This window comes from Nanorana parkeri, unplaced genomic scaffold (assembly GCF_000935625.1).
Source record: "Nanorana parkeri isolate BGI_ZX_2015 unplaced genomic scaffold, ASM93562v1 scaffold466, whole genome shotgun sequence".
Taxonomy (NCBI): domain Eukaryota; kingdom Metazoa; phylum Chordata; class Amphibia; order Anura; family Dicroglossidae; genus Nanorana; species Nanorana parkeri.
Window position 1 is genome coordinate 661,852 of NW_017306734.1, and position 11,765 is coordinate 673,616.

Consider the following 11,765-nt stretch of genomic DNA (forward strand, 5'->3'; position numbering starts at 1 on the left):
GCGAACGAGCACATATAGGCGATCGGCGGGCTATGGACCCGCTGATCGCCTATATGTGAAACACCCGTTAACGGGTGTGTGCATTGATCGGGTCTTTTCTGCCCGTGCGTGCCCGCGAGCAGAAAAAAATTGCCGTCTGGAGACGGCAACCCGCAGATGCAGCAGTGCCGTCCGTCCATTTTTTTACTACGGGCGGACGGCAAGAGGTTAAGCTATTTTTTGCGTGTTTTCTAAGGTGAACGGGGGTCACGGCGTATGGTGCATGTTGTGGTGGTGGCTTACTAGGTTGCATTCCTCAGGTCTGCCTTTCGTGTCCCTCCCAGTTCACTGATGTCACTGGTTGCCAGGAGCTGGGTGGAAGGCAAGTTAGAGTCCCAACCTGGGACAGTCTGGCCAGAAATGGGTGTGACCCTGAGAGATGCTGCCTGAGGCAAACACCTCATAATAGGGACAGCCCTGGTCAGGAGACTCAACTTGAAGGAACCCATTCATTTCAATGGTGCTCATTCACACACGAGTGTGGTGTCACTTGCAGCTAGAAAAGTACATGAGGTTTTTCTTGCTGGGCAGAATGGTGTATTTTTCAATTCTTCAATGGAAGCATTTGTAAAACACTCCTCTTAATAATTAGCTTTCCATTGGCCTAAGTGAAAATGCTCAAGTCTGGAACACATGCACAGTTTAGGTGTAGGGTAGAGCATTGGTAGGCAACCTTGGCACTCCAGCTGTGGTACAACTACTAATCCCATAAGGCACTGCAAGACACTGACAGCCACAGGCATGATGGGATTTTTAGTTTCACCACAGCTGGAGTGCCCAGGTTGCCTACGCCTGATATAGAGCGTCTGTAGCTGAAATATAAGTAGTACTTCCTGCAAAGAAGATGTTATACTCACCTTACACACTCCCTGAGCCGCTAAAGATGTATTGTCTTGTTTTTCTGCAAGGCTGCCCGCTTGGCTTCCCTGCACATGTTTGTGATGCCCTATCAGATTGAACCAGCTTATATCTACCCTATAGCGTTATCAAGGCATACAAATTAAAAAAACATGGGTATGTCACACATTAGACAGTGGGCCCTTTTAAAATGGTTCATCTGCCATCTTTACTAGGCCTCAGGTATGTTACCCCTCCGCTAGATCCTCTCCAGTTTGTACATAGACAGGACATAACTGGGTTACTGGTTTATCAGCACTCCCCAGTTGTGGACAGCAAACAAGCACACCTCTCCAGACCTTATGTCACCATCTCTGGGTAATTCTAGTGAAAACTGAAGTAAGAAAAATGTGTCAGGTGTACAAAAAAAAATCAATATCTTCATGCTCTTAAAGCCTTTTCAGCGTGACTGCAAAAAAATTGAGTGTAATAATGCAGAGCAAGCAAAATAGCAGTAATGTCTTAAAGTGACACTAAACTCAGGAGTTCAATCTTAAGCCCTCATTCACACAAGAAAAGGCCGGCCCATACAGATCTGTGCTGCGTGCACGGCCATACCGGGCCACTCCCGGGAAGGACAGGTGCTGCCTGTCCTGCTCTATGGGAGTATGCGGCCGTACGCCACCCTACACTCACACGAACTGCCTGTCCGCGCATGTGTCCGTACTCGTACGGTGACAGGATGGATCCTGTCTGCGTCCGAGCAGGGACACCCCCACCCATACAGACGGGCAATTCGGGTGAGCATAGGGCGGCGTACAACTGCGTACTCCCATGGAGAAGGACAGGCTGCTGTGTACAAATCACACGCAGCACCTGTCCTTCCCGGGAGCTGCCCGATACGGCCGTGCATGCAGCACCGATATGTACGGGACGGCCGTTACCCGTGTGAATGAGGGCTTAAACTGCATTCACACCTAAGCCTATTGTCACGTGTCAATCATCGCAACAAAATGCTCGACCCCAAGAATCCCACTTAGTTCTATGGCCCCTGTTCACACCTGGGTGTTTTGTCACAAGCAGAAATACGCCTGTCACACAAAATAATACATGAGCTACATTGGAGCAGATTTGGCACGTTTTGTCCATGCACATGAATATGCCACAATCTGGTCGTAAAACGCACAAAAAATATGTGTAAGACGTGCCTAATAGGCGTCGCTTAGGTGTGAATGCAGCCTATTAACAAAAATGTATCTTATTTGTGTATCACTCAGCTGTAGATTCTCAAATCATCTCTGAATTGGTGCCGACACTATTCTTCCTCCTGGAGAGTGGCTACTTTTCTTCCCCATGGTCCCTGTGTGTGTTGTAAAGTAGTCACCGCTCCAAGCTCCCTCCTGTGATGGTCTACAATCTCATGTTTAGTTTACTAATTTGTATTGAGATTGTAGTCCACCACGGGAGCGAGCTTGTCACATTCACCAAAGTGTGCTTGCTCTTGCCTTTACATCAGCTCCTTTGTGCTTGAGGAGGACTCTGGATCCTAGGCTAGGAACGTATGTAAAGCCTCGACTTCTCTTCAAGTCAAGATTAAAGCGACACTAAACTCAGACATTAAATAATAAAAATAGCTAATATTATATAAACAATAAATGACTGTGTACCTTTTTTGTCATTGTTCAGCTCTAATGCTCAAAAATCAAATTTTATTTTTCTCCAGCCACAACTTCCTGCCAGAGGGTGACTACTTTTCTTCTCTATGGTCCCTGTGTGTGCTGAAAAGTAGCCTCCCTCTGTCCTGGTTCATGTGAAGGACTACAAAATGCGGAGGGCGTGTCTTCTCAGTCCCCACCCACAAATCCTGCAAGGAGCTGGGATTTTCTTCAGCTCTCCCACACGAATATACACTATAGTGCCAAAAGTATTGGGGCACCTCTGCAAATCATTGGATTCAGGTGTTCTGTGAAATTTCCTTACTACTAAATATTCTGCGGTCAACTGTTAGTGGTATTATAACAAAGTGGAAGCAACTGGGAACAACAGCAACTCAGCCATGAAGTGATAGGTCATGTAAAATGACAGAGCGGGGTCAGCGCATGCTGAAGGGCACAGTGCGCAGAAGTCACCAACTGTCTGCGGAGTCAATAGCTACAGACCTTCAAACTTCGTGGCCTTCAGATTGGCATACACAACAGTGTATAGAGAGCTTCACGGAGTGGGTTTCCATGGCCGAGCAGCTGCATCCAAGCCTTACATCACCAAGTGCAATGCAAAGCGTCGGATGCAGTGGTGTAAAGCACACCGCCACTGGACTCTAGAGAAGTGGAGACGTGTTCTCTGGAGTGACCAACCACGCTTCTCTGTCTGGCAATCCAATGGACATGTCTGGGTTTGGCGGTTGCCAGGAGAACGGTACTTGCCCTGACTGTATTGTGCCAAGTGTAAAGTTTGGTGGAGGGGGGATTATGGTGTGGGGTTGTTTTTCAGGGGTTGGGCTTGGCCCCTTAGATCCAGTGAAGCGAAATCTTAAGGCATCAGCATACCAAGACATTTTGGACAATTTCATGCTCCCAACTTTGTGGCAACAGTTTGGGGATGGCCCCTTCCTGTTCCAACATGACACCAGTGCATAAAGCAAGGTCCAAGACATGGGTGAGCGGTGGAGGAACTTAACTGGCCTGCACAGGGTCCTGACCTCAACCCGATAGAACAGCTTTGTGATTAATTAGAGCAGAGAGCCCGGCCTTCTCGTCCAACATCAGTACCTGACCTCACATATGCTCTTCTGGAAGAATGGTCAAACATTCCCATAGACACACTCCTAAACCTCGTGGACGGCCTTCCCAGAAGAGTTGAAGCTGTTATAGCGGCAAAGGGCCAACCCAATATTGAACCCTACGGACTAAGACTGGGATGCCATTGAAGTTCATGTGCGTGTAAAGGCAGGTGTCCCAATACTTTTGGCAATATAGTGTATGATCTTTGGTTTCTCACCTCCTGGCCTACCAAGGAGGGAGTGTGGGGGGAGCTGCTTGTGAGGAGATTCAGCATGTGAGCTGTCACCAGCCTCATACTGAATCAGGTCGCGCAGTCACAGAGAGACGGCTCCTACATTTGAAATAAAGTTGTTTTTCTGTGTAGAATGTGGTAAACTTGCTGTTTATTGTAGATTTGTTGTAAAACTGTTATAAGTAGTTTTGATAATTCAGAGCATTGCAGAGGAGATTACAAGCAGTGAAATTGTCACAGTGTGTTTAGGGCTTGGTCACACCATGTCCAGACCAGAACAGTTTGTTCCCAGACCAAAAAAAATATCCTAAATGTATCCCTATGGTATTTCTGAGCTTAGCTCACACCAGCGCAGTCCGTTCCAGACCAGACCAAAAAAGTACTGCTTGTCTCATTTTCTCTGGTCTGGAATGCACTGGAATGAATCAAAAACACAAATGCAGGCAAAAAACACACTGGACTGCACCTGTAAGCCCATTTTAAGATTAAAAAAGAGAAAAATGCGTAAGAATTGTGGTAAAACGCCTCTAAACGCAATGCACCATGTTAGTGATCTGGTGAGGAAAATGGTGTGAACCTGGCCAAAGGGCCCGTTCACACCAGTTGCAGTGCGTTACGGCCAGAAACAGTGCAGTAACGTATAGCATTTGCCCCATTCCTTCTGTTGTGGATGAATGAACATTTGTCCAGAAGAGAAATTTCATTAAGAACATTCCTATTTGTATATAGACCCATTTGCATTTCAGATGTGAGTAACATTGTATCAAGAACATTGACAACACTGCAAAACAATGTAACATAATTATTCAGAAATATTTAATTTATCATAAATACTACAGCAGTTATAAAAAGGTGTTCATCATGCATATTGAGTTGACAGACAGCAGCGGTATAGAGAAATGAAAGTTCAGAGCGCGGACTGAAGCTCTTCAACCTTTTGCATCATAGGTATATTCCACAATACTTGTTGCCATAATCAGATTTATTTAGCAGCGCTAGGAAAAATCGCAAATACACTAAATTCATAGCAACTGAAGCCCAAACCTTAAATACAACGGGGGAGGTATTCATGAGTAGATGTCATTAAAGTGGACCTTTACCCCCTTTCACTAAAAATCACAGCAGCATGCAACACTGCATGATGATAGGAAATCATCTTACATTCATTAGGTAATTAAACTTGTTTTTAATTTACTTAGAGTTCATCCAGTTCTGGCACAAATTATGTATTATGCCCAAGCATTGCATCTTGGGAAGGTCATATCAGCAGTGCATTGCTGGGAAATCTCAGGAGATCTCAGATAAAGGCATTTTCCTCCCGTGAGGTAATGTACTTGATCACATGTCCTAGTCACATGTGCCAGGAAGTAAAGGGAGATCTAGTAATCTGCCCTTAGTTAACATGGCCACTGCCAGAAGACTGGGGAAGAAAAGAGAAATAAGGTATGTACAGAATACAAAGCCTGCAATTATCTAGAAGTATGTGTTTGTAGATTGTCATTACTAAACATTTCTAATGGTGCATTTGTTGTTATTTTAAAGATATGGGTAAAGATTCGCTTTAAGGCTCCCCTTACACAGGTCAGATCTTCACACCAAAAATACCTTGGCAACCATCTTTGGCCATATGCTGACTACAAGTTTCTAGAAGATGAACAAAGGTTTACGCAAGATGCAACGTGTCAACACAAGTCCATACCAAGCACAAAATGCAGATGGTCTGCTTAGAACACAATACCTGTTACTATACCGCAAAGCGGTTTCCTGGTTAGCACTTCTGTCTTGAAGCACTGGGCTCCACAGTTCAAAGCCAGGACACAATCTGCAAGGAGTATGTATGTTCTCCCTTCGCTTGCATTGGTTTCCTCCCACACTGCGCAGACATGCTGGTAGGAGCTGGTAGGCTCCTGTCTAAATTGGCCCTGTATGTATGCGAGATAGGGACCTTAGATTGTAAGCTCCTTGAGGACAGGGACTGATGTGAAGGTGCAACTACGTAAAGCGCTGCGTAAAATTGTCAGCGCAATATAAATACCTGTGATAAATAAATAGGCAGCTAAGGCGGGACCACTTACTACACAGGGGATCCAAGCAGGCAAGGCATCATCAAGTAAGCAGCAAATCCATGTTTAGGTACAAACATTACCAACAGTAATGCAGCACCCATGTGTACAAAAATTCTTCTTAGACACACAGTGGTTGAAAATTTGTATTAAAGCATAACAACATTTTACAAAAATATTACTCCCAGTTGGCTGGTACATTACACGGCTGTTAGGCTGGGTTCACACCTTTGCGTATTGAATATGCGCGTCTGTCGCACGGTTTTTTTACCGCGATTCCGAAGGCTACTTGGCTGTATCCCAATGGAAAACGCCCTACAAAACGGCCCAAAGTAGTACCTGTACCTTTTCAGGCGTGGGCCGTTTTGTAGCGCGTTAGGGACGGGCGAAAATACGCCAAGGTGGGAACGAGACCATTGAATACAATGGGATTTAGATTTTTGAGCGTTTTGGAGAGCGTTCGTCGAGCGTAGAACGCGCTACAAAACGGTCAGGTGTGAACGAGGTCTAAAAGCCCAAATAATAAAAAAATATTATTACTACAGGTATTCATACAATCCAAGGTCCCTATAGAACAGACATACAGGGCCAAATTTAGACAGTAGCCAATTAATCTTCCAGCATGTCTTTGGAGTGGGGGAGGAAACCCACGCAAGCACAGGGAGAACATGCTAACTACAAGCAGGTTGGGTTTCAGAACAAGGACCCCGGTGCTGCAAGGCAGAAGTGCTGGCCATTAAGCCACTGTGCTACCCCAAAATACCACATTTGTTTTATAGATGTAGATGGTGGGAGTAGTTTTCTTCCATTCAAATTAGTTTAGCATTTTACGTTTAACACCTTAAAGAACTCCTCTAGTAAGTTGGCACTGCCTTTCTTTTTCAGATACAAAAGGTCTAATGAAAAAGGCTTATGTTTAAATGACAAATAAAAACTTTTTGTTTTTTTCTAGGTGCACATGGAAGATTAGCTCGATGTAAACAGTCAGAATAATTTATATTGCAGAAGTCTCAGAAAGCCCTATTTGTGTGAAGTTTCGCTTTTATACCAGAAATCTTACCCACAAACAATATAAAACTTGAAATGTATTGTGACATCTAGAAAAAAAATGAAACATGTCTTTTGCTCTGCAATATTCTCTATTCAATTTGAGCATTATTGGGATGCCGTCGTGGTCCTTGTTCTAGCAACCGTAGGCACGCATGCAGTTCAAGAGCTTCTATTGTGCCAGAACTAGGATAGTGGTAAACAGGCATGAACCACACATTGAGGGGAATTGATCAAAACTGGAGCGGACAAAACCTGGAGCAGCTGTGCCGGGCAACCAATCAGCTTCTCTCTTTCATTTCCAAAAGTTACCTGAACAAAACTGAAGAGAGACGCTGACTGGCTGCTCCAGATTTTGTCTGCTCCAGTTTTGATAAAACCGCCTCAGAGTGATTTCAAGCTGGCACAAGCAAAGGGCTGGACCGCATAACCTTTCAGCATTACTGTGTGACCAGGCAATAGCACAGGGCCACAAGACAAGAACAGGCCTTAACTATGAGATTTCCAAAATAAACCAACACTCATGGCTGAAAACAAGGACAGTTTCTATACCCCCTTTCTCTTGGCAATATTACATTTACTATTTTATTACATAAGTATTTTAAAATATCAGCTAATTTCCTGTGGAGGTGCAAGGTGGAACTGATGAAAGCAGCATTTTGCTGAGAATAAAGCATAAAGAAGACCAGAACTTGTTCAACTAACTTGTTTGACTTTATCAAGAAAAAGGGAACAGGCTTCTTTTAAAAAATCACTGCGGCTCATATGGACACCTGTTTTTTTACCTAGAAGGGCACGGTCCATGGCAATGGCCAAACAATCGGGTCCTAGTTTTGACCCAGCTTCTAAATAGCTAGCAGGGATTGATAAGTCACTGGCAACCAAAGCTTCTTCCAAAGTGTTCAGTACGGTCTGACAAACTCTTTGGTCTGATTGACTATCCTCATCTAGAATGTTGAACAAAGTGTCTGCCTTAGATCTGAACTCCAGCAACACAAAGCAGATCACTACTCCATAACGGAAGACATCAAACGGCACAGCTTCGTGGTCTCGGCACTGTATCTTATTTAGGAGAGCAGATACAATCTCTTTAGGTAGATCACCTTCCTGGCAAATCTTTGTCAGTAAGTCGGTGTGAGTCTTGCCATTCAAACCTGGCTTTTTTTTCTTTCCTCCGGCACTGAGGCAGTCATAAGCCATGCTTAGATTGTTATTAAAAGCAGTCCTGTACATTAAAAAAAAACGGTATTAGTGAAGAGCAATTCATTCTGATTTTCACACAAATCCTAAAGCCCATATTGTTTCTTTTTTTTCTTTAAATCCCCCCCTCCCCCCCCCCACACTTTCTGCATTAAGAAAAAAAGTTTGCCAAGCAGCCTCTTTAAGCTCAAGCACTGTCCCATACATCTGTTTCTGTGTTCCAGGTGCATCATCACACAGCCTGGGCTCATAGGAAAATGCAGCAAAGAGCTGTAGTGAAGTAGTAATGTGTGGTGGCTTGGTGCAACCAAGTTCGCCTGAGTTTACCTAACACAACGCAAAACTTTTTAATAAAGCAAGATTAAAACAAGTGCAATGGTACTCACAAAGGTCGAGTTAAAACCGGCATGAAAAGAAATCTTTACACGATGGACTTAGCCAGACGGCTGTTCGTCCTTCCTGATTGTTAACGCGTTTCTGAGGTCACGCCTCCTTCATCAGAGTCCATCAGATTGGCCTGATTTGATCGGGTAATTCCATTTTCCCATATTACATGGGAAAGTGAACTTACCCTTTATTGCACATTGTGAGTGTGAGAGAGTTGTGCTGCAAGGCTACCACAATATGGCACACAGTGAAATGGCGGCAGGACTCAACACACACAATTTCCTATGCGTGCGTTTATTTGCATGCAGATGGAAGGGGCAGCGGAGTTGGTTTAAATTTTTTTTTTTACTTTGTCACTTTTATAAAATAATAATTTTTAATTTAATATATTTTATATATTATTTCTGACATTTTACGGAAGTTCTTTGTCTGATTTGCGGCTCTATGGTGAGCTCCCGTGCCATGGTCACGGGTCCCCCAGAGGAGCGGGGGACCCCCGAAAACCACGGCGGGGGGGCCGGACAAGATCGCCGATTCTCGTTTCATACAAGTGATCTGATCAGATCACTTGTATGAAAACGAGCGGCGGCTCCACAATATACATTTAGCTCTGCTTGTCCGGAGCAGGACTAAATGTATACAAAAACTACTCGCCCGGCGCCCGAAACTGCATGTCCCGGGCGTCGGGCGATAGGAATTCCACACGCCTGAGTAGATATATGCAAAAAAAAAAAAAGTTACCAAATAGGTAAAAATTTACCTCAGTCTGGGCAGCTAGCTCCCGGCTGTAGAATCCAGCTTCTCGAGTGGCTGTGCAGGAGGATGTGTGTGGGCACATGCACAATGGAGATCACAAGGGGGGAGAGGAGGAAGAGAGTACTGTATAAGTCAATGCACGCAGCCATGAGCGTGCACGCCATAGAGACTCCTTGGGACAGGAAGAAACAGCAGACTGCGCTGGATCAGAAACTGACATCAGCGCTGGAGGGACTACTGAAAACGACTACTGGAAGGAAGAAGATGTTTGGATCAAGAGGCATCATTTAAGGTAAGTACTTATAGCAGCATGGAGGGGGGGGATTTGACTTTAATGTCACTTTAAGAGCCGCTGAGAGTTGGCCCTTAAAGGTGACTTGAGGAGTCTGATCTGGAATGTATGATGTGTATTCAAGTACGTGCGGGCAGTGGGAGGAGCAAACCAATTGCTACGTCAGCAATAAAGAACAGGAAAGTACGATCAAGTACTTACTACCCAAAAGTTCCAAATCTGTAATAGGGAGGGGGAAGGTTAGGATGATGTAATGTCTGTGAGTGAAGGGTCATTTAACTTTAAGGGATAAGTGCACTTGGCCTTTAGGCCCCTTTAAGGTAATGTCACCACTCCTTCCCAATGCATACTTACTGTGTGTGAAAGGCCTGGCCTCGGTTACTGTTTACATCCTGCAGTAGATGTCTACTTCTCCTGGCCATGCCTGCAGTGTACATTCCTATTTACTTCTATGGGGCTCTTATACCTCATGGCTGGCTGATGAGCCTCATAGATGCCAATGGGGATGCACTGTGCAGATGTGGACAGAAGAAGACGTCCTCCACAGGGTGTCGGCAAACAAGCCGGGCCCATCTGAACTTGGCAAGTATGCATCTGTGCATGCAGAGGGAGGGAGCACTGAAGTCACCTTAAAGTAGAAGTAAAAAAAAAAAAAATAACATTTTCGATTGCCAGACTTTCTATAACAGAAGAGTCTGCGTCAGTCTTTTCTGCAAAATCGCTTCTTAATGCCATCCAGAAAAATGTGCTGTTCACACCAAGAGGAAGTTACTCACATGCACGGGTGTTAGGTGATCGGGGCCCAGCCAATCAAGCAACCAAAGAATCGGAAACTAGAAAACGGGAAGATGATAGCGCTGGGAGGAGCGCAGCGCTGTAGGGGATCACTTCGGCAGATGCACACTAGAACATAAAGGCTTAAGGGGGCCTCCACCCCACCTCACTTTAAGGTCTCATTCACATGGATGTGCACTCCCTTGCTCGGGAGGGTCAAGTGCAGCCTCCTGTACATCCCTATGACAGGACATGGCTGCATGCTGACCCCAAACTTGCACATCCATACAGGTCTGGGTGCATGCAGTATGCAGCCAAGTGCGTGGTTTCAGGTTGGCGTGTGGCTGCGCTCTGTCATAAGAATGTACAGGCGGCTGCACCTGAGCCACCCAGGCGCCGATCTCTGCATGGGCATGCACACCGTATTGAAGGGGCCTTAAGGGGGCTACAGGATCAGTGTAATTTTGTTTATCCTGTAACTAGAATAGGGAAATGTTGACACTCTATAATATACTTCATTTAGATCACTTAAATATACTAAGATATGTAAACACTCCTTCCCTTGTGTGACATAACCCACGTTGGTGACGGGTGCCATGTTCAGTCTACACACATCTAGCATACCTCTGGGAGTGATGAGCCAGCTTGAGGTACCACAGGGCGCGGCCTAAGCGTTGTTGTCCTAGTAGCTGCAGACCCCGATCAGCAGCCGCAGCTGCACCTGCAGGGCCCTGCCCGATCTTCCCAAAGTAATCGGCCAGGAAGGCTACTGGATCCTCCGGCCGGGCTTCTAATAATTTGAGGATAGCTTCTCTCATCATTGTCCGCACTCCAGCCTGAAGCAGAAAATCTGCCTCGCTGGTCTGCCGCGGAGGAGGCCGGGGTACCGGAGAGCTACCTGCAGCACGTCTCCTCTCTGCCATAGCTATGTTCGTATGAAGCCGGGTCAGGCGCCATCTTTGGTGAGGGCAACGCTATTGCATCCTAAAGCTAGGTAACGTCTCAGCCATATTTAGTCATGGAAACTACGGTGGCTATGGCAACTAAGGACGCCAGATGGAATCGCTTGAACGCGACATAGAGGAGGACCATATAAACAAGCCATCATTTTTGGAACTGTGCTTATATTTAATAAATTGCATTTCTGTAATATATACCACAAGTATCCTCATATTAGCTTAGGTTCAGGGCAGCACTAATACACATATGTTGTCCAGGTAATGCAGCAATGAGTAATTATCAGGCCAGGTGCACACTTGGGTGATCCCGAGACACAGCAGTTGCCATGCGGCCCCATGGATTTCAATTGAGTTATATCTGCGCGGCAATTGCTGAAAAAAAGGTACATGTACCTTTTT

The 11,765-nt window shown here is 45.3% G+C and overlaps 1 protein-coding gene across 1 annotated transcript; it reads right to left on the reverse strand.

The window, feature by feature from the left end:
- Nucleotides 1-7,614: 7,614 nt before the first annotated feature.
- TPGS1 (tubulin polyglutamylase complex subunit 1) lies at nt 7,615-11,363 on the reverse strand. The gene is made up of 2 exons (XM_018560574.1): nt 11,032-11,363; nt 7,615-8,223 (listed from the first exon to the last, which is right to left on the reverse strand). Exons 1-2 carry the CDS (start codon nt 11,328-11,330, stop codon nt 7,695-7,697), a joined length of 828 nt encoding a protein of 275 aa, XP_018416076.1. The 5' UTR covers nt 11,331-11,363; the 3' UTR covers nt 7,615-7,694.
- Nucleotides 11,364-11,765: the final 402 nt, after the last annotated feature.